The 22,483-nt window shown below is 40.8% G+C and overlaps 1 protein-coding gene across 2 annotated transcripts in view; it reads right to left on the minus strand.

Annotated features, from left to right (window-relative positions):
• TMEM150C (transmembrane protein 150C) overlaps positions 1-22,483 on the minus strand; it is an 87,914-nt gene that overhangs the window by 11,450 nt on the left and 53,981 nt on the right. For both annotated transcript variants that reach the window (XM_050790180.1, XM_050790179.1), the window contains exons 2-6: positions 10,837-10,926; positions 9,643-9,696; positions 9,479-9,511; positions 9,311-9,378; positions 2,375-2,502 (exon numbers count right to left, since the gene is read on the minus strand). In XM_050790180.1, coding sequence (XP_050646137.1) covers positions 2,375-2,502; positions 9,311-9,378; positions 9,479-9,511; positions 9,643-9,696; positions 10,837-10,926 — 373 coding nt within the window. The remainder of the gene's footprint in view (positions 1-2,374; positions 2,503-9,310; positions 9,379-9,478; positions 9,512-9,642; positions 9,697-10,836; positions 10,927-22,483) is intronic.

Consider the following 22,483-nt stretch of genomic DNA (forward strand, 5'->3'; position numbering starts at 1 on the left):
TGAGGGTAGGACAAGAAATGGCCTTAGAAAATCCACTACTATTTTCATTAGGAACATTACTAAATTAACACTAGAATGCTGAGGGTCTTTAATGCCTATGCCTTTTGGGGTTTCATTCAACAGACAGGGGGAAGAGTGTCAGGATCAGTGTTTGCCCACAAGGAGGAAGTTTCTAGCAGTAGTATAAATAGCATAGGTTGGAGGTTGGTGGGGAGGGAGGGAAATCAGTCAACCACTATCATAGTACAGAGGTTTCCTTGTCTATTTCACAAATAAAATCATTCTTGTCAAGAGTTGGGTAATGGTATTGGCAAGGAAAATTATGCTTAAAGGTTGTGACCTTGGGCTTCTGAATTTCTAGGAAGAAGAGTTAGGAGTAGTATATCTTTATACAAGCCATAAGTGTCCTAGAGAAATTCTGGGCTTTCAAACTTGACTTCCGCATAAACTTGCTAATCTGAAAGCATGCTTTTATCCAAAAAGGATGTTTGGTGTTTAGTTATAGAAAGGCAATGATCCTATTGGTTTTCTAGAAGGGTACATTAGGATCCAATTTGTTACGAAAAAAGTATAAACCACTTGGAAATCCTCTGTAGAAAATATACAGCTGTTCTAGTAGCTGCTTTTCTCAGTGGCCACACTGTATTTCATGGCGTATTTAACACCCTCGCACGTTTAAGAGAACTCAGGAAGACCAGCCTGAGAGACTAGAAGGGCTGAACTCTGGAGAACCTGCGCATATTAGGAACCAATGTTCCTAATTTTTTTTTTTTTTTGAGTCTGATCTTTGTCACTCAAAAAATCTTTTTCCTGACTGGATTCAGACTTAGAAGTAGAAGCTCGCAGAGAGGAAAGTCGGCGTCTCTTCACAATTTGTTCCTTGCGCTTCTCTTTAGCCTCCTTCATTCTCTTGGCCAAAAGTTTAGCATATTCTGCAGCCTGTTCCCTATTTTTCTTAGTACACTGCTTCTTCAGAGCAATACGCTGCCGTTTGTGCTGCAGGACACATGGAGTAACAAGACGCTGAATCTTGGGTGCTTTGGTCCTAGGTTTCTTACCTTCTTTGTTTAAGGGCTTTCTTACAACATACTGGCAGACATCATCTTCTTTAGAGAGATTGAAAAGTTTGACCGGGCGCGGTGGCTCACGCCTATAATCCCAGCAACTTGGGAGGCCAAGGCGGGCAGATCGCGAGGTCAGGAGATCAAGACCATCCTGGCTAACACGGTGAAACCCCGTCTCTACTAAAAATACAAAAAATTAGCTGGGCGAGATGGCAGACACCTGTGGTCCCAGCTACTCGGGAGGCAGAGGCAGGAGAATTACTGGAACCTGGGAGGTGGAGGTTGCAGTGAACCGAGATCGCGCCACTGCACTCCAGCTTGGGCGACAGAGCGAGACTCTGTCTCAAAAAAAAAAAAAAAAAAAAAAAAAAAAAAAAAAGAAAAGTTTGCAGATTCTGCTAGCTCTTTTAGGCCCCAGGCAACGAGGTACCCTAGTATCAGTCCAGGAATAGCCTTCTGTCTTTTTTTTTACAATAACAAAGTTGAGAACGCTCAGATTGGCATCCACGATGCAACCACAAACTGATTTTCTCTTTCTCCAGCTTTCCTTGGTCTGTAACAGGAATGTCCCTTAGTAGCAGGTGGGCACGGCTCTGGGTCAAGATGATGACCCTGCTTCAGGGAAACCTTGTTTGTCATTCCCACCACTGATTCGGACCACATAACCCTTCCATTCTTCACCCAGAGCTTAAGCAGCAACTTGTGTGGCCACAGGCTTCTCATAAAAAGTACAAAGTTTGGCCGGGTGCGGTGGCTCACGCCTGTAATCCCAGCACTTTGGGAGGCCGAGACGGGTGGATCACGAGGTCAGGAGATCGAGACCATCCTGGCTAACACGGTGAAACCCCGTATCTACTAAAAATACCAAAAAAAAAAAAAAATTAGCCAGTCGTGGTGGCGGGTGCCTATGGTCTCAGCTACTCGGGAGGCTGAGGCAGGAGAATGGCGTGAACCCGGGGGGCGGAGCTTGCAGTGAGCCGAGATCACGCCACTGCACTAAAGCTTGGGCGACAGAGTGAGACTCCGTCTCAAAAAAAAAAAAAAAAAAAAAAAGTACGAAGTTTGCGTTCATCTTCCACTTTAATGAGTTTCTGGCAGCCAATGGCTGGGAAGGAGATGTTCAGCTTCATCTTGAAATAGCTGAACGCCTCCGAGGCGCCATGGAAAAGAGTCCTAATTTAAAAAAAAAAAAAAAGGTTTGTGCAGAATTATATGGGCCATATGGTGATTATACCTCAATAGCTTTGATAATCTCACAAGTGAAGGTCTTACCAGTGTCAGAGGGAGGTGAAAAAGGCCAAATCAAGTACCTGAAAATTACCAAGTAAGGTCATTCCGAAGGAAGCCAGACACAGCGCCACCAATCCACTAATATTCAGCCACGGGTTTAAAACCTTCGGTTTCAGTTGTATGAAGCGCAGAACAGCTACCACAAGGGCTAGGAATAAAGCAAAGTCTTAAAATGAAAGAAATTAAATCACGCACCTAGGCTGTGAGGCAGAATTCTATTATTATTATTATTATTATTTTGCTGCTGCACTACTTTCTTAGGTAAGAGGGAGAAATCTAAAGCCACAATGTGCAAAATTAAACTTTTCACCACAGTACATTTTACATCTCTGGAATGATCCACAATTTTTCAGAGAAACTTTCCATGCAATGCTTATGATTATTTAGATGTTTTATTACACCCAATCTGGGGAAAGCAGAGAGGCAGAGAGGCAGAGAGGACTCGAGGCAGCAGGGCTGTACGTTACTTAGGTGAGGCAAGGATGATAGGACTATGAATGGTGTTGTTCTCAGAGTTTTCAAAACAAGGTCAGCACAGGACAGACTGGCTTAGGAGAGCACTGCAGAGGCTTGGCACACAACATATAAGATGGGATGAAGACAGACCGACTCAGTCATTCTTTTTTTTTTTTTTGAGACAGAGTCTCACTCTGTCGCCCAGGCTGGAGTGCAGTGGCCGGATCTCAGCTCACTGCAAGCTCCACTTCCGGATTTATGCCATTCTCCTGCCTCAGCCTCCCGAGTAGCTGGGACTACAGGCGCCTGCCACCTCGCCCGGCTAGTTTTTTGCATTTTTTAGTAGAGACGGGGTTTCACCGTGTTAGCCAGGATGGTCTCGATCTCCTGACCTCGTGATCCGCCTGTCTCTGCCTCCCAAAGTGCTGGGATTACAGGTTTGAGCCACCGCGCCCGGCCAACTCAGTCATTCTTTTTTTTTTTTTTTTTTTTTTTTTTTTTGAGAGACGGAGTCTCGCTCTGTCGCCCGGGCTGGAGTGCAGTGGCCGGATCTCAGCTCACTGCTAGCTCCGCCTCCCGGGTTTACGCCATTCTCCTGCCTCAGCCTCCCGAATAGCTGGGACTACAGGCGCCCGCCACCTCGCCCGGCTAGTTTTTTGTATTTTTTTTTTAGTAGAGACGGGGTTTCACCGTGTTAGCCAGGATGGTCTCGATCTCCTGACCTCGTGAAACTCAGTCATTCTTTAGCTTAGAACAGTGTGGAAAATAATGATAGGGTAGGAACATAATGGGAAGAAGACAAGGTTACCACATCTAGACAAAACTACTGGTGCTAGTGCCATAAACCATTCCTGGGGAGAGGAAGAAAGATAATGGAAAGTGTACAAGTTCCTTTATTACTGGTTTTACTCTCACTTCCCTTTGATTCTACTTAGAGGTGTTCACTGTCAAACAACAAAGATAGTTAATCTAAATTAGAGAAGTTACAATATTCACACATATGAAACCTGTATTTGAACACAGCAGATTGGGAGATTTGGTATATGCTGAAAATGGTACCTAGTATATCAAGAAAACTCAATTCCTGAAAATAATATTAATTACTCATTTTAAAAGTCCACTCTATCTTTTGAAGCAAATTGGTATCAGAGAATTTGAAGAGAGAATGAGGGAAGTTACTTAGATTTCAAATCTGACTTCTAATAGTAACCTTGGGATAGTCCATACTCAAGGCCCTAATCTAAGGATGACCTTTTGTTTTTTGCCTAGTGCAGAGATATTTTCATATTTATACAAACAGTTGGCAGAGGTTAGTCAATAAATGATGAAAAATCACCTTCAATTAATGTAAATTATATCAACATGTAAGGAAACAAACTTACTACTAAGATAATTTATTTTGACATTAAGGTTCAGCAGGAAAGACAATTAGAAATTCAAGAATTACCTTATTTATACAGCAATTAAGTTGGTAATTATTTGCTAAAGGTTTTTCTTTGATTACAGGCCATTATTAGTAGTCATTAATAAAGAAAATCTATCCACAAATTTGCATTTCCCAAGTATGTTAAATTTCATAGTATAACCCTATGGCTTTAAGCTCGATAAGTTGACTTTTAGTTCTAAGTACTTCTGATCAAAGAGTGGTATAAAACTTGATTAATATTTGGATTTTAGAAACAAAATAGAGATAAATCATGATTTATAAAAATCTCAAATTGTTCAGCCCTGATATATATTTTAGTATATGCTTCAGCTAGTATCCACTGTTGATCGGAAAATTAATACATTATACCTGGGTTGACAACAGTTTCTCAAACTATTGGTTTGAGGGACCTAGGTAGGAATTATATCTGAAGTCTTTAACAATGACAATAACTATCCCAGAGGATGAAAAATAGGCACAATGTCTTATTAATTTTAGGATAAGAATAGGAGGAGGAAGCAGGGGAGAGGAGTAATTCAGTACACAGCACTCCATCACAAAGTGGTCATCAGCTAAAGAAGTCATTAGATTAAGCCTAGAGAGCTCAACACAGGCGCCATAGGATATCCTTCTAATGAGTTGTGTATGGCTGTTAGGACATAATAACAAGACACTAAGACAGCACACTTAATTTTTGTTTTCTTTTTTTTGAGACAGAGTCTCACTCTGTCCCCAGGCTGGAATGTAGTGGCATGATCTCAGCTCACTGCAACCTCTGCCTCCTGGGTTCAAGCAATTCTCCTGCCTCAGCCTTCCAAGTAGCTGGGACTACAGGCCCATGCCACCACACCCAGCTAATTTTTGTATTTTTAGTAGAGACAGGGTTTCACCATATTGGTCAGGTTGGTCTTGAACTCCTGACCTCAGGTGATCTGACCGCCTCGGCCTCCCAAGTTGCTGGGATTACAGGCATGAGCCTATAATATAGACGAAGTCTCTCTCTGTCACCAGGCTGGAGTGCAGTGGCGCAATCTTGGCTCACTGCAACCTCCTCCTCCTGGGTTCAAGCGATTCTCCTGCCTCAGCCTCCTGAGCAGCTGGGACTACAGGTGCACGCCACCATGCCCAGATAACGTTTTTGTATTTTTAGTAGAGATGGGGTTTCACCATGTTGGCCAGGATGGTCTCTATCTACTGACCTTGGGATCCGCCTGCTTCGGCCTCCCAAAATGCTGGGATTATAGGTGTGAGCCACCACGCCCGGCCTAATTTTTTTTTTTTTTAATGACCACTGAAAACTCTCTCTGGTCATTTTGTGGGATAGGATCGTGCTGGAACTTGACCTAAGTCCTAAACCCAGTTCCTGAAATGGCTCTTCATGTTGACCCACCCAGCCAAACAGTTTGTTCCTTTATGCCCAGGGGAACAGAGTTGATGGCCGCTCTCTTCATTATCTATTTCTGTCCAGTAAACACAGGACATGCAACATCTCCTGGTCCCTGCGTTGCTAGCTGTCCTATTTGTAATATGAATGGTAAGTCATCTTATCATGAACAAATGATGAAATTCAGCAGGAAACAGAAACCAATTTGAAGACAGGGATTTAACCCAACACTCCTAACTTCCAGAATTGCATTCTAAACACCACACTTTGCCCTTTTTTACCTCTTAACTCCATTATTAATCAGATCAGGGGAGGCAAGCTTTCCTTTTAAAATAGAGTCTGGCTGAATTTTTAGAACGATGGATCTAATAAAGATTTTGCCCCGTAACAGTTTTACTAACACTTAGGTATGAATGGAGGCAGATTTGGACTGTTACGAAGTCCATTTTCAACCAAGTAGTGATTTAATTATACCTTCTTGAAAAAGACTTACGGGCCATTTCAAAGCCATCTTTATATATGCTAGCTTTTACCACATTCACGTTCTGATCAATAAATGTATTTTTTTGTTTCATTAAAAGTTTTAGATTTCACTAAGTTTCAGAAAAGATTTTAAAAACTCATCCTTCTGTGGTTTTTGGCATTTAGAACGGTCCTTTGCTATACAGAGGTGTCCCCTACTTAATTTTCCTGTCTATTTTTAAAAGAGTGCAAATCAAATAATGGCTGAATTTTCTAACTACATTTTAAATTTTGAGTCTGACTGGGTTTTTAAAGTTCAAAACTCAAAATAACGTCTCTTCCTTGCAGTTCTAAACTGGTACCTAGCCAAATTTTTGTTTTGTTTTGTTTTGTTTAGTTTTACTCTTTATGCATCAATAATTCCTATTTATGACTGCAGTAGAACACAACCATCAATATGTTTTGCCTGAAGGGAGAGTGGCTGCTATTAGGTGACTGAAATCATTCAGTTATTAGCTTTATCCTCACAACCTCCCCAGGGCAGGAAATTATATTCCTTTGAAGACATTTGTCTTAGGTCTTTTTCTCTCCCACCCCATGGAAAGAAATGCAGTTTCAAGACAAAGAGCATAACTAATTCTCTAAAGAAAATAATTGAGCATTCAATCTTTGATTAGTCTGCCAAAAAAGATAAAATATCTTTGCTAATTTTAATACATGCTACATTGACTCAGTTTTAGATTGTAAATTGTAATCTATACGGCTGCTAAAAAGCAGTGACTGATAGGCGGTGTGGGTTATTTCTTAAAGTCAGTTATGTAGACTAAAATAATAGTCTGAAGTCTAACAAGGGCAGGCGTGGGGAGATGAAGGTATCCACAGTTTAGAGAAGGAATCATTAGTAAACTGATTCTTTTTCACTCTCAGAGTTGATAAATAAATACTTGTTGGTTTGCTCCCATTGAACACTAATCTTAATCAATTTTATGTCTACCAGATGGTACTAAAAATGATGAACGATAATACAGAATAAACACTGGATGTTGTAATACCTTAGAGCAAGAGCTAGCAAAAGCTTAATTGCTTCTTGGTGGAGCAGGAAGGACTGGAGAATAAGATGATGACAAATGTCATCTGGAAGAGGGGATCTTGCTTTCATTGCTTTGTTTTTGGAAATGCTTTTGTAATTCGTCAATTATAAGCCTTATAACTGGATAAACTTGTGAGTGATACAAACTGGGTTTTTAAAAATTATACATGTAAAGACTACTGGGAAATATCAATTTGTCTTAAGCATACAAAGGAAACAATATGTGGTTTCCAATGTGCTCACTGGTTTGTTTAAAGCCCAGTGGAGGACAGACAGCTGGTGATAGCTTTTTTATATTCCAGACTTGAGTATCACGCTTAAATGAGGTAGTATTTGCAAAGCGCTTTGCATTGTTCCTGGAATAGAAATGATGGCTATTAATTATTGTTGCTGCCTCCTGTGGGATGATCATAGGAATAGATGGCAGCCTGCAAGCCTAAGTGCTATGATGGCAGAGGGGCCAGGAAAGGTCCCTGACCCTGCCATTCAAGGTTCACTCTTGGGGCTTTGTGCTCTGTTAAATGTGAATGTTCTTTAGCAGCTATTTATGTCTTGGGATGAATAAGTTTATTAGGTCTTTTCAGAAGAATGGTGTCAAGAGTAGAAAAAAGGAGCACATATAAAGGTCCTGGCAGCTCTGAGGCTGAAAGCAGTGACAACCAAACCTGACTGCCCAGGACTGCCCCTGGTGCCCACGGGTGCACTAGATGCTGCAGGTGCCATCCATCTTGATACTTGTAAATATCTAGGATGTGAAAATCCTGACTGCCAGGGGCATAAAGAGGAGAGCTTTTTTAAAGACTCAGCAACTCCAGCATCAGGGTATATTTAACTTTCTCCTTAGTGGTAGTATAGCAGCCCATGCCTTCCAGATGCTTCCTGCTTTGGCAAATGGGATATGCTTTGGGGAAGGCTGGGGAGGGCTTTGACGGAAAGGTGGTTAGCTCTAGGGAAGAATCGTGTTAACTGTACAGAAGCTCCCCTGTGTACTTCTTTTTGAAGCTTACAGATTCAAGAGAGGCCTGATGGGCCTGATGGGAAACATTCTCCATGTTTCTCATGTTCTGGGCTTTCTGAACCAACTAGTTTCTGCCTGTGTTGCATGTGGGACCACCCATCTCCCTTGATTTTCCACTGACTTCTAAAGGTCTTCCCATTCTTATAGCAAACATTAAAAAAGAACACATTAAGAATGAGTAGGAATTTTGGGGGGGAGGTGAAATAACAGGTTACTTCTTTGGGGGACATGTCCCACAAAGGTTGAATATTCCCTCAGTAACACTACTACCTTTTACTTGGAGTGAAAGTCTCACCATCAAAAGAACTACTTCCAGAACACCATTGTGGGAAGGGTGGGCTGTCTCTGGTCCTTTCTAACAGCATGCTGACAGTGACAGCCAGTTGACTCTTGGAGAGACACTGGGAAAGCCTGGCATTGAGGAGATGGTATACAAGGTAGATCTGAAAAGGGATAGAGTGCATGGCTGGTTCCCATCATCTCCGGAGGACTATGCAGGGTCGTGGATGCACTCACAGAGGGACAGAATATTACATGAGGGTCTTGGACCCCAAAGTAAAAGTGAGGAACTGGGGCTAGATATGAGTACCAAAGGTTTCTTCTTCTTCTTTTTAAGCCTACTTCTCCATTTGCCAGCTTACTATGTCTACAGGCACAGGAGAGAGTGTAATCTTAATGCTAATGTTGACCTTTAGGTTTAAAGACAGTATCTACACACATCAACAAATATCACAAAGCCCATGCATTTTTTTCATCTTTGCTAGCGACGGAATAAATAAAGCATTCTTTTCAAAGCAAACGTATTATACAATATTACATTCTCATGCAGGATTTTATACCATGAAATATATTATTTTATGCAGCAAAATAAATCAAGTCAAGAGTATCTGAATGATAAAGATGGTAAAGGGAAGAGAAAATGTAAGGACAGCAGGGTGAATATAAATGGATGTATGAGAGAAAAAGACCTTTAAGACAAAGAGCTGGCTTCAGCATACTGATGTGATGTGATACTAAATGATCAACTAAGCCCCCTATTGTTTCGATAAGGGTTTGGGAGAATTTAAAATAAAAAAGAAATGTACCAAAGCACATAAAGCATTCTTTATACTCTTCTTACCTAGGAAGGCTGCCATGTTCATAACTTGACTAAACACACAGCTTGCAGGAGGATCATCACCTGCAATGCTTGAAAAAGATGAAATGTTTTATAGTTACTATATCAAAATCTATGATCCTCCTAACTTTTCCTATGGTCCCACAGAACAGAAGAGAATTGCTGGGTTACCTTATATATGGTGCATGCTTCACACCAGGTTTCCTGGATAACAAAAAAAAAAAACACAGAAGCTCAGGTTAAAGCACTGTCATTTGTGCAGTTTAACCTTCCCAGTGGGAAAGTTTTTGCTAAATCTATTGATGAACAATGAAATACCCACAGATAAACTTTACCTTTCAGCTGAATTCAATGGTAAAATTTTGTCATCTTCCACAGCTATGAAGTATCTATCAAAAAAGAATAAGTTTATAGAACAAATAAATTGAAAAAAGAATCATTTGTTTCCCAGTTTTATTAAACTAATTGCACTAATTCATATTCACTTTTTCTAACTGAGAAATGCTCTTTTACAATTCTTTACCCATAGCTCATCTAGTTCTTTGAAGCTCAAATGTCATTATTAGTAATATTTCCTTAATTTTCAAAACATCCCCCAAATTGATGGCCATGCTTATAAACTGGAAACTAGAAAACAAGGAAATAGACCTTATAACTTTGAGCAAACTAAAATTAGGGTTCAGTTTCTAACTTCTCAGGAATATGTGTCCTACCTTTCCTAACAAACTTTAAGGAACTAAAATAATTTTCTTAAGGTGAATATTACCTAAAATAAGCAAGCGTGGGAACATTTTGTGGTAAGCCAGGACTTCTGATGTAATGATATTCATTTTATAAACATATCAGACCCAGTCGTGAATAACTTGACTATGAACTGGACTGCAGATGGAATCCACGGCATATTAGCATCAAATTCGAAAATCTTGTAAATAATTAATTCAAATAACCAGTTTACAAAATGTTCATCACAACAAGAACACATGAACACAAAATAAACTCGTATTCTTCACCACCTGCTTTGCATAATTATTACTCACTCTTGTTACTTTGGTTAACAGAAAATGGGAAAGAAATGAGGACTTCAGCAAGGTTGAATTTGTAAAATATATTATTTTGAAGTATTTATAAATACAGTCATATAGATATGCCATCTACTATTTTTTCAGGGCAGGGATAGAGTCTTGCTCTGTTGCCCAGTCTGGAGTGCAGTGGCACGATCTCAGCTCACTGCAACCTCTGCCTCCAGGGTTCAAGTGATTCTCATGCCTCAGTCTCCTGAGTAGCTGGGATTACAGGCATGCACCAGCACGCCTGGCTAATTTCTGTATTTTCAGTAGACACAGGGTTTCGCCATGTTGGCCAAGCTGGTCTCAAACTCCTGACCTCAAGTGATCTGCCCGCCTTGGCCTCCCAAAGTGCTGGGATTACAGGCATGAGCCATTGTGCCTGGCCGCCATATACTATTAAGGTTCACATTTTTATCTACATTGCACCTGAATCCTTAAATAATTAAATGAGCGAATACTCACACTATCCATAATCCAGCTGAAGTAAACAAAGTAAATACAAGAGGTAGGAACATCCATACGCTGCATTTCTTCCCATCCATGCCTGTACCACTGAAATAAAATAGACATGTATTAATAATTAAGGCAAAACATTTACTTCACTCTTTCAAGATAGAAAGTTTAGTCTAACTGAAAAAAAAGTGTATTTTATGAAACCATGATTCAAATTGGTATCATCATTCCCACCTACTCACGTGGGAAATCCCTGAAACAGTTACCATGGATGATTGTTATCTAGCTTAAATATTCCAGAGTTTTAGTTGAGAACTAATAGAAAATTTATTTAAAAAAAAATTTTTTTTTGTATAGATGGGGTCTAGCTATGTTGCCCAAGCTGGGCTTGAACTCCTGGCCCCAAGTGATCCTCCTACCTCGGCCTTCCAAAGCCTCACAGGCATGAGCCTCAGTGCCTGGCCAGAAAATTTTTCATAAAAACATTTATCCTTGTATAAGTATTGACACATTTAAGAAAAGACAAAAGAGTTTGGGTTAGGTTAGGACTTTCGCTAGAAGAGCTAAGTACCAAAGGTAGACTTCAACCTACTTTTAGTGCTAATATTAACATTTATGTATTTATGGATCTGACATGTACATAAATCTATAGGCTGTCAGACGAAGGTGTTAAAAACAAATGGTTACTAAATAAATCAGCACTTATCAGGAGGAAATGACAAATGCTTTGAAATCTGAACTTTTCTCATGACATGTTATTGAGCAGCAATCTCAGGAGACTAAAGATGAATGCTCTGTAAAACAATGCATTGTGTATAACTTTAGTGCTAATAAACACAATGAAAAAATACATATGTCTGGCATTTTGGATGTAACAAAAATATATAAATAAAAAATCCCCCCCACACAAATGAAGTGAAAGCTAGAAGCTCCAGAAGTGTCTATGAAAAATTATCAGTATTAAACATAAAGAAATAACTATCACTTTATGTCTTAACTGCCAGACAAAATCTATCTGAGACACTGGATGCCAACATAATCCTTATGGCAAAAACACCTGTTCTAAGAAAATTAAGTGCCCTAGTAACTTACACTGGGGACCTGACAATCAGAAGAATAATGTGATTAAATGGCACCTCTAGGGAGATATCAATGCTCTTTATTTTGAGTTTTACAATTAAAACAAGTTTTTTACAATTTTTTAAAATATTTTTTTACAAGTTTTTGCAGTTAAAGCAAGTTTGTTTACTGGGTTTGAACCAGCACTGCCCGATTTGTGAATACCTCCGAGACAACTGCTTTCATATGCTGGGACTCCCTGGACCCTCCAAGTGTTGAGACAAGAGAGGGAACATGATGGTCACTTCAGGATGGCAAAACAATCCCTTCTGCAACATCTCAGGAGGTCTTAGTTCCCTGAACTGGTCTACCTGATTACGTAGATCTTTCGGACTAGGAGATAGACACTGGGCCTAATAAAGTGTCTTTCAACAGTTGTGCCTTAGTCTAAACACATACCTGGGCAGTGGTGTTAAATAAATTACAGAATCTAGGAGTTGAAAGACATTAGAGCCACTTTCAATAATTTAATTTGCAATGAATCTAATCCAATACAATCCAACTCAAAATTATTGACACCCTACCTGTGCCAGGTACTATACCAGGTGGTGGAAATACTGAGGCGAGGTCTAATGAATATGACTATTTATACGTAACATTCTATGCAATATATAAAAACTATTGTATGAATTAGTGGTCCATGGCTGTCTAGTTTATATAATATGGAAGAAGAGTGAACATTTTAAGCATACACAACATTGCTAGTCAGTCTCTATTCATTTATTTATGTCCAAAAAGTTGTGGGCTCATAATAAAGCTCTCCATTATGCTAACAAAAATAATTCCATAAGTAGTCAAATGTAGAGGGAGCACAGAAAATAAGAGTGATGGTTGAGTATGTAAACCAATTATTCTAGGTCTGCCACTGAAATAGGGCCCTCTAATAGGATAAGTATAGCCAAGATGCTTAGGAGATCTGGTTCCCAACCTCGGCTTTCCCAATAACTGACTAATCGGGTCTGGGTCGTTACTTAAATCTGTAACACCATTTTCTTATGGTTTTACAGAATCTAGGAGCTGAAATGTCTTTCAGCTCCTAGATTGTGAGATTCAACTAAATGAACACTATTGAATGCAAAGAGAGGGAGAAGGACAACAAGGACAGAGTGGCAGTACCTTGGAGGTTAAGCCAAGTCTGGTATTTTACACCTTTGCAAAAACAGAATGATCCAATGTACTCAAAATTATCAGCCCCAGAGAAAATGTTAACTATCGTTACAACAGATTGGTGAATAAATCAGAATGACAACTTATTAATGTACAATGAGAGGCACAACTGTCAAATGGACAAATACGCATGCTGGCTCCCCTTTTAGGAATGTCTGTGTGGGAAATTGAAACTTTCAAGCAGGGAGGTAGAGTGAAGAGGGTTAACAAGATAATTCTAAGACCATGGCATCAAGCTACAATACCTTTATATACTAATTTCCTGGCCCGAGGTACTGGGATGTCCCATTTAGCCACTGATTCTCATTTACCTGCACTTGTCAGCTAATGTTGTGACTAAAGAATTTGCAATAGAGAAATGACTCTGATGTGCGCTCTGCTCCAGGTACTGGGGAAGGATTCCAGGAGGTTCCTGGAGATGAATGTTTAATTTGGTTTAGTTTCACAGCTCTCTGAGCTGCCTTGGCTTGACAAGTTCAGATACTTGACTGAAAGTACCTTTATGCAAAGGATAAACAATCTATTAAATTAACTCTCTCTCTCTCTCTTTTTATTTTTTTTGAGACACGATCTCGCTTTGTCACCCAGGTTGGATGGGGTGCAGTGACGCGATCACAGCTCACTGCTGCCTCAACCTCCTGGGCTCAAGCGATCCTCCCACCTCAGCCCCCAAGTAGCTGGGACTACAGTTGCACGCCACCACACCTGGCTAATTTTTTGTATTTTTTGTAGAGACAAGGTTTCACTATGTTGCCCAAGCTAGTCTGGAACTCCTGAACTCAAGTGATCCACCCATGTGAGCCACTGCCCATGGCCAACTTAACTCTGTTAACTTTGCCTTACTGCTGCCTGAGAATTAAAGTTAAAAGTAGGAGATGGATCTCTTTCTTGCATCCTTCCAGACACCATGAAAATAAACGGATCCATTGCTTCTAGTCACATTAGAAAGTGTCACCCAAACTTTACTTATATTTCCTAGCAAGAATAAGTTCCACTCTTTCCCTGAGCTAAATCAACCAGTTTCCTTCCATCTAGAAGAGTACATTTTCCCCTCGCCTCTTAAAGGACAGAGGGGGAGAAGAATGGAATATTCCATACTCCTAAAATAGTTTTATCTTTGCATTCCTTTTTATTTTTATTTTTTAAAATTTTCTTTATTTTATTTTATTTTTTTGAGAAGGAGTCTCACTCTGTTGCCCAAGCTGGAGCGTGGTGGCACAATCTTGGCTCACTGCAACCTCCACCTCCCAGGTTCAAGCGCTTCTCCTGCTTCAGCCTCCTGAGTAGCTGGGACCACAGGCACCCCGTCACCACGCCCCTGCTAATTTTTGTATTTTTAGTAGAGACAAGGGCTTCACCATATTGATCAAGCTGGTCTTGAACTCCTGACTTCGTGATCTGCCCACCTCAGCCTCCCAAAGTGCTGGGATTACAGGTGTGAGCCACCGCACCTGGCCAGCATTTTTTTTTTCTTTTTTAAAGAGATGGCATCTCACTATGTTGTCCAGGCTGAACTCAAACTCTTGGGCTCAAGAGATCCTCCCACTTCAGCCTCCCTAGTAGCTGGGACTACAGGCATGCACTACCACACCTGGTTTGTTGTATCTTTACATTCTGAATTATACTTTTTTTTTTTTTTGAGATGGGGTCTCACTCTGTTGCCCAGGCTGGAATGCAGGGGTTCAATCTCGGCTCACTGCAACCTCTGTCTCCTGGGTTCAAGTGGTTCTCCCACCTCAGCCCCCTGAGTAGCTGGGATTACAGGCACCCGCCACCACACCCGGCTAATTTTTGTATTTTTAGTAGAGATGGGGTTTCACCATGTTGGCCAGATGGTCTCGATCTCTTGACCTCGTGATCTGCCTGCCTCGGCCTCCCAAAGTGCTGGGATTACAGGCGTAAGTCAACGCGCCTGGCCCATACTTCTTTTATATTCTACATAATATTTACTCTATTTATATTAATCTTTCAATAATACTTCACAGTAAAAAAATTAAAGATAATTCTTCCTATGTCCTAAATGGTTAATTATATCTAGGATAACGTCACCTCATGAGCTTCTAAAAAGCGGAGGAAAAAAGCCAGAATTGCATAAACTTTCTTGAAAGGGTTCTGGCATTTAGATTTGCTTTGGAAGACTCTCCTCCGAATGGTATCATTTATCCAAATGATTTGCAAAGCTGTCATCCAGATGGCCAAATCTTCCTAGAGAGCCAATACTGCAAACTCTGTATATTTCTGTCGCATGTTCTTTTCTTACAATAAATGTCATTCCCTAAGTCTGAGTTATCTTCACTCTCTTTTACTCAGTCTGTGGTGTGAGTGAGACTGCACAGTGGGGCTCCTGAACACTATGAGTCAGATGATGAAAATCCCCACCTTCTATGCTCGCTTTGTGACCTGACATCCCTGCAGTTCTCTTTGTTCCTCTGAGAGAAAATGACCTGTAGCATGAGGTCATTTTCAGAGGCTCCCACTGTTGACATTTTTGTTGCTCTGGAAGTCTTCAAGCTGCAAATATCCGAGAGAACACCTGGCCACTTGAAAGTGTACGATTTTGTGGAATTGAACAGAGTGTTACTATAAGCCCATATTAATTTATTATTTAAGACTCTAACTCCTTTCGTTGGTTTGAAAAGGGGGTGTTTATAAAGTCAAAGTCATGGCCAGGTGGGGTGGCTCATGCCTGAAATCCCAGTGCTTTGGGAGGCTGAGGTGGGCAAATCATCTGAGGTCAGGAATTTGAGACCAGCCTGGCCAACATGGTGAAACCCATCTCTAGTAAAAATACAAAAATTAGCGGGGTGTGGTGGCATGTACCTGTAGTCCCAACTATGCAGGAGGCTAAGGCAAGAGAATCGCTTGAGCCTAGGAGGCAGAGGTTGCAGTGAGCTGAGACTGCTCTACTGCACTCCAGCCTGGGTGACAGAGTGAGACTCTTTCTAAAAAAATAAACAAATAAATAAATAAAAAGTCAAAGTCACATGATTATTCATACTTTTATCATCAAATTCAAAACAGATAGTTTGTACATTATTAGCTACTGAAGCTACGGAGTGAAAGAACATAGCATACTGTCACCCATGCTAATCCTTGAAGACAAACTTTCTATTTTTTCAAGCCGCAAATGGAAATGGAAGCTACAAATGGAAAAGTAAAGCCCAATCTTCATTTACAGCTTTAAAAACTTTATTAGGGCCGGGCGCAGTGGCTCATGCTTGTAAACCCAACACTTTGGGAGGCCAAGGCCAGCGGATCATGGGGTCAGGAGGCCAAGACCATCCTAGCTAACATGGTGAAACCCCATCTCTACTAACAATACAAAAAAATTAGCCCGGCGTGGTGGCGCACGCCTGTAGTCCCAGCTACTTGGGAGGCTGAGGCAGAAGAATCACTTGAACCCGGGAGGCGGAGGTTGCAGTGAGCCGAGATCGCACCACTGCACTCCAGTCTGGGGGACAAAGCAAGACTCTTTCTCAACAACAAAAACCAAAAAACAAAAAAACAACTTGATTAGTGAGAACCAGTTACAACAATGACTGTGAAGTGTCATTGTAGTTTATATTTCCAAGGGCTGGAAAGGACTTGCTTATTATAAACAGAAGGACTTTGTCCTGCCTGGGGAAATGGAGAGAGGCAGCTATAGTTCACAGACTCTGGAGCCAGGCTACCAGGGCTTGGAATCCAGCTCTGCCTCTTACTAGTTTTGTGTCCTTGGTTAAGTCTTCTCTGTGCCTCAGTTTCTTCACCAGCAAAGTGGAAATAATAATGGTATCTACCTTATAGGGTTTTTATGAGGATCTAAAATATGTTTAAAGCACTCAGAACTGTGGCTGGCATACAATAAATGTTAGCCAGCATTTCAATAAATGTTAACTGTATGATGCTGAAAGTGCTGTTGGGGGTCTTTGGTTCTCTTTTTTTGTCTTGTAATTTATCAGGAAATGAGCTCCCTGCTACAGTAATTTTTCATTCTGCTCTCAGGGCCAACTGGAATGAAGCAGAAATGATGAATGAGTTGCCCATCATGACCACGACTGTCACAGTGTCCATGAACCAAGAGCATCCTGTAAATCTTATTTCTCTTTTGTGTCATGGGCAAGTGTGAAGGGCTTGTATTATCTTATCATTCATTTGTAATTATAAGGGGTAATGATGAGGACTGTTTCTTTTGTTTTTCCCCTAAAATGTTTGCAGGCTCTCGGATATAAATCAGCCTGGGGAGATATGCAATACAACCAACGAATGTCACACTTGTTCTGCTAACAATTAAAATTTTGTTTTCACTGAATCCTAAGTTTGGGAAGGCATAATAGTCAGGTGACCTGGTGTCACCTTAAGAGTATATGACTTCCCTCCATCCACAGATATAAACAATATTATTCAATTAATGAGGTCAATCCCCCTGTTCCCACAACATTTTTCATAAGTGCTGGCAAGAAACAACACATAGTAAAGGATTTCTATTAAACATTATCATTCCCAAAAGAATATGATGATTCCTAAGTAGAACCAATGGCAACTAGTTTTTCTCCAATGCTGTCTTGATTTCTAAAAGCAATCACCTTCATTCAACTGACAGATGACTATAGGGATCCTTTCATGCCAGTGACCTAAGGATTCTTTTTCTCAGAAATCAATGGAGCACATTGTCCCAACACTATTTTTTTTTTTTTTTTTTTGAGATAGGGTCTCTCTCTGTCACTCAGGCTGGAGTGCAGTGGCATGATCATGGCTCCCTGCAGCCTCAATCTCCCCAGGCTCAGGTGATCCTCCCACTTCAGCTTCCTAAGTAGCTGGGACAACAGGCATGTGCCACTATGCCCAGTTAATTTTTGTAGAGACAGGGTCTCGTCATATTGGCCAGGCTGGTCTTGAATTTCTGGGCTCAAGCGATCCACCTGCCTCGGACTCCCAAAGTGTTAGGATTACAGGCATGAGCCACTGAACCTGGCCTGTCCCTACACTATTGACAGAATAATCCCAGAAGGAATTCCCTTCTACCAGCACTTTAATTCAATAATACTGTCTTAGAGTTTCTATGCCAAGATCCTCTTCAGAGTCCGTTTATATCTTTAATAATAATAAAAATATTGCCCACATGTGGCAGATGTAACTGCCAACCCAACAGTCATTTCTCCTCTTTTTCTTAGCTAATAGAAGTCTAATTTTATTAGGGACAGAAATGTGCTCAGCCCAAGGTCATGAGTTGTTAAGCCAGTCACAGTGATCTCATTTTCCTTTAACAAGTACCTTTCCAGACTCCTTTTAACCTGGCCCATGAGATGCAAGAGAAAGTCTACTGAGTAGCAAATGGGAAGGGTTTGCATCCCTGATAGTGGATTGTTTCTTTTCTGTCCACCCTACTTCTCTCCCACTTGGGATGCTATAGTGAAAACATGGCACCTAGTGCTATGGCAGCCATAATGAAACCACGAGACAAAAAAACATGAAGACCCAAAGTCAACACATGAAGAATGGCAGATTAGACGGTAGGAAGAACTGAGTCCTTGATAACATCATTAAGACACTACCAAATGCTCAATATCACCTACCTCCAAACTAGTAAAAAAAAGTCATTATTGCTTTATTACTTTAGGGTGGTAGAGCACCAAAATCCACTCTCTCTCCTTCCATTATAATTTGGTAAGCGGCTGCTCACCTACATTATACTTCGCAGCCTCCTTTGCAACAAGTGTGGCCCTGTAAGTTCTCTCCAATGGAAAATAACTGAAGCCTCATATGATAACAGGATTGTATTATACAGGAAAATGTCCATTTTCTAGAGGAGTATACTGAAGTATTTAGCAGCCAAATGTCATAATGTCTAAAATTCACTTAATATTTTCATCAATGGGGTAATTAAAAAGTTTTAGAGACACAGTGGTGATGGTTGTACAACACTGTGAATATAATTAATGCCACTGAATTATACACTTAGCAATGGTCACAATGGCAGTTTTTGTTATATATATTTCACCAAAATTTTTAGAAGTTTAAAAAGCCATTTCAAAAAAGATGAAGTACCACCTCACCCATTAGGATAGCTATTATCAAAAAACAAAAAGTGCTCTCTGGGCAGGGCATCTCTGAAAGAAAGGCAGCAGCCCCAGTCAGGGGCTTATGGATAAAACTCCCATCTCCCTGGGAAGGGCACCTTGAGGAAAGGGCAGCTGTGGGTGCAGCTTCAGCAGACTTAAATGTTCCTGCCTGCCAGCTCTGAAGAGAGAAGCAGATCTCCCGGCACAGTGCTCAAGCTCTGCTAAGGGATCAACTGCCTCCTTAAGTGGGTCCTTGACCCCCGTGCCTCCTGATGGGGAGACACTTCCCGGCAGGGGTCGACAGACACCTCATACAGGAGAGCTCTGGTTGACATCTGGTGGGTGCCCCTCTGGGACAAAGCTTCCAGAGGAAGGAACAGGCAGCAATCTTTGCTGTTCTGCAGCCTCCACTGGTAATACCCAGGCAAACAGGGTCTGGAGTGAACCTCCAGCAAACTCCAACAGACCTACAGCAGAGGGCCCCGACTGTTAGAAGGAAAACTAACAAACAAAAAGGAATAGCAACAACATCAACAAAAAGGACGTCCACACAAAAACCCTATCTGGAGGTCACCAACACCAAAGGCCAAAGATAGATAAATCCACAAAGATGAGGAAAAACCAGTGCAAAAAGGCTGAAAATTCCAAAAATCAGAACGTCTCTTTTCCTCCAAGGGATCACAACTCCTCGCTAGCAAGGGAACAAAACTGGATGGAGAATAAGTCTGATGAATTGACATAAGTAGGCTTCAGAAGGTGGGTAAAAATAAACTCCTCTGAGCTAAAGGAACATGTTCTAACCCAACACAAGGAAGCTAAGGACCTTGAAAAAAGGTTAGAGGAACTGCTAACTAGAATAACCAGTTTAGAGAAGAACATAAATGACCTGATGGAGCTGAAAAACACAGTACGAGAACTTCATGAAGCATACACAAGTATCAATAGCTGAATCAATCATGTGGAAGAAAGGATATCAGAGACTGAAGATCAACTTAATGAAATAAAGTATGAAGACAAGATTAGAGAAAAAAGAATGAAAACGAACAAACAAAGCCTCCAAGAAATATGGGACTATGTGAAAAGATCAAACCTTGATTGGTGTAACTAAAAGTGACAGGGAGAATGGAACCAAGTTGGAAAACACTCTTCAGGATATTATCCAGGAGAACTTCCCCAACCTAGCAAGACAGGCCGACATTCAAACTCAAGAAATACAGAGAACACCACAAAGATACTCCTCAAGAGGAGCAACCCCAAGATACATAATTGTCAGATTCACCAAGGTTGAAATGAAGGAAAAAATATTAAGGGCAGCCATAGAGAAAGGTTGGGTTATCCACAAAGGGAAGCCCATCAGACTAACAGCAGATCTCTCTGCAGAAACCCTACAAGCCAGAAGAGAGTGGGGGCCAACATTCAACATTCTTAAAGAAAAGAATTTACAACCCAGAATTTCATATCCAGCCAAACTAAGCTTCATAAGTGAAGTAGAAATAAAATCCTTTACAGACAAGCAAATGCTGAGAGATTTTGTCACCATCAGGCCTGCCTTACAAGTGCTCCTGAAGGAAGCACTAAACACGGGAAGGAACAACCAGTACCAGCCACTGCAAAAACATATCAAATTGTGAACACCATCAACACTATGAAGAAACTGCATCAACTAATGGTCAAAATAACCAGCTCGCATCATGACAGTATCAAATTCACACATAGCAATATTAACCGTAAGTGTAAATGGTCCAAATGCCCCAATTAAAAGACACAGACTGGCAAACTGGATAAAGAGCCAAGACCCATCAGTGTGCTGTATTCAGGCGACTGATCTCACATGCAAAGACACACATAGGCTCAAAATAAAGGGATGGACGAAGATCTACCAAGCAAACAGACAGCAAAAAAAAAGCAGGGGTTGCAATCCCAGTCTCAGATAAACAGACTTTAAACCTACAAAGATCAAAAAAGACAAAGAAGGGCATTACATAATGGTAAAGGGATCAATGCAACAAGAAGAGCTAACTATCCTAAATATATATGCACCCAATACAGGAGCACCCATATTCATAAAGCAAGTTCTTAGAGACCTACAAAGAGAGACTCCCACACAATAACAGTGGGAGACTTTAACACCCCACTGTCAATATTAGACAGTTCAACAAGACAGAAAATTAACAAGGATATTCAAGACTTGAACTCAGCTCTGGACCAAGCAGACCTAATAGACATCTACAGAACTCACCATCCCAAATCAACAGAATATACATTCTTCTCAGCACCACATCAAATTTATTCTAAAATTGACCACATAAAAAACACTCCTCAGCAAATGTAAAGAATAGAAATCATAACAAACAGTCTCTCAGACCACAGTGCAATCACATTAGAATTCAGGATTAAGAAACTCACTAAAGGCTGGGCGTGGTGGTTCATGCCTGTAATCCCAGCACTTTGGGAGGTCGAGGTGGGCAGATCACGAGGTCAGGAGATCGAGACCATCCTGGCTGACACGGTGAAACCCCATCTCTCCTAAAAATACAAAAAATTAGCCGGGCGTGGTGGCGTGCACCTGTGGTCCCAGCTGCTCAGGAGGCTGAGGCAGGAGAATGGCATGAACCTGGGAGGCGGAGCTTGCAGTGAGCCAAGATCACACCACTGCACTCCAGCTTGGGCGACAGAGACTCCGTCTCAAAAAAAAAAAAAAAAGAAACTCACTAAAAACTGCACAACTACACAGAAACTGAACAACCTGCTCCTGAATGACAACTGGGCAAATAACGAAATTAAGGCAGAAATCAGTAAGTTCTTTGAAACCAATGAGAACAAAGACACAACGTACCAGAATCTTTGGGACACAGCTAAAGCAGTGTTTAGAGGGAAATTTATAGCACTAAATTCCCACAGGAGAAAGCAGGAGAGATCTAAAATCAACACCGTAACCTCACAGTTAAAAGAACTAGAGAAGCAAGAGCAAACAAATTCAAAAGTTAGCAGAAGACAAGAAATAACTAAGATCAGAGCAGAACTGAAGGAGACAGAGATACGAAAAACCCTTCAAAAAAATCAATGAATCCAAGAGCTGGCATTTTGAAAAAATTAACAAAATAGATAGACCGCTAGCCAGACTAATAAAGAAGAAAAGAGAGAAGAATCAAATAGACACAATAAAAAATGATAAAGGGGATATCACCACTGATCCCACAGAAATGGAAACTACCATCAGAGAATACTATAAATACCTCTACACAAACTAGAAAACCTAGAAGAAACGGATAAATTCCTGAACACATGCACCCTCCCAAGACTACATCAGGAAGAAGTCAAATCCCTAA

Source organism: Macaca thibetana, chromosome 5 (genome assembly GCF_024542745.1).
Source record: "Macaca thibetana thibetana isolate TM-01 chromosome 5, ASM2454274v1, whole genome shotgun sequence".
Lineage (NCBI taxonomy): Eukaryota > Metazoa > Chordata > Mammalia > Primates > Cercopithecidae > Macaca > Macaca thibetana.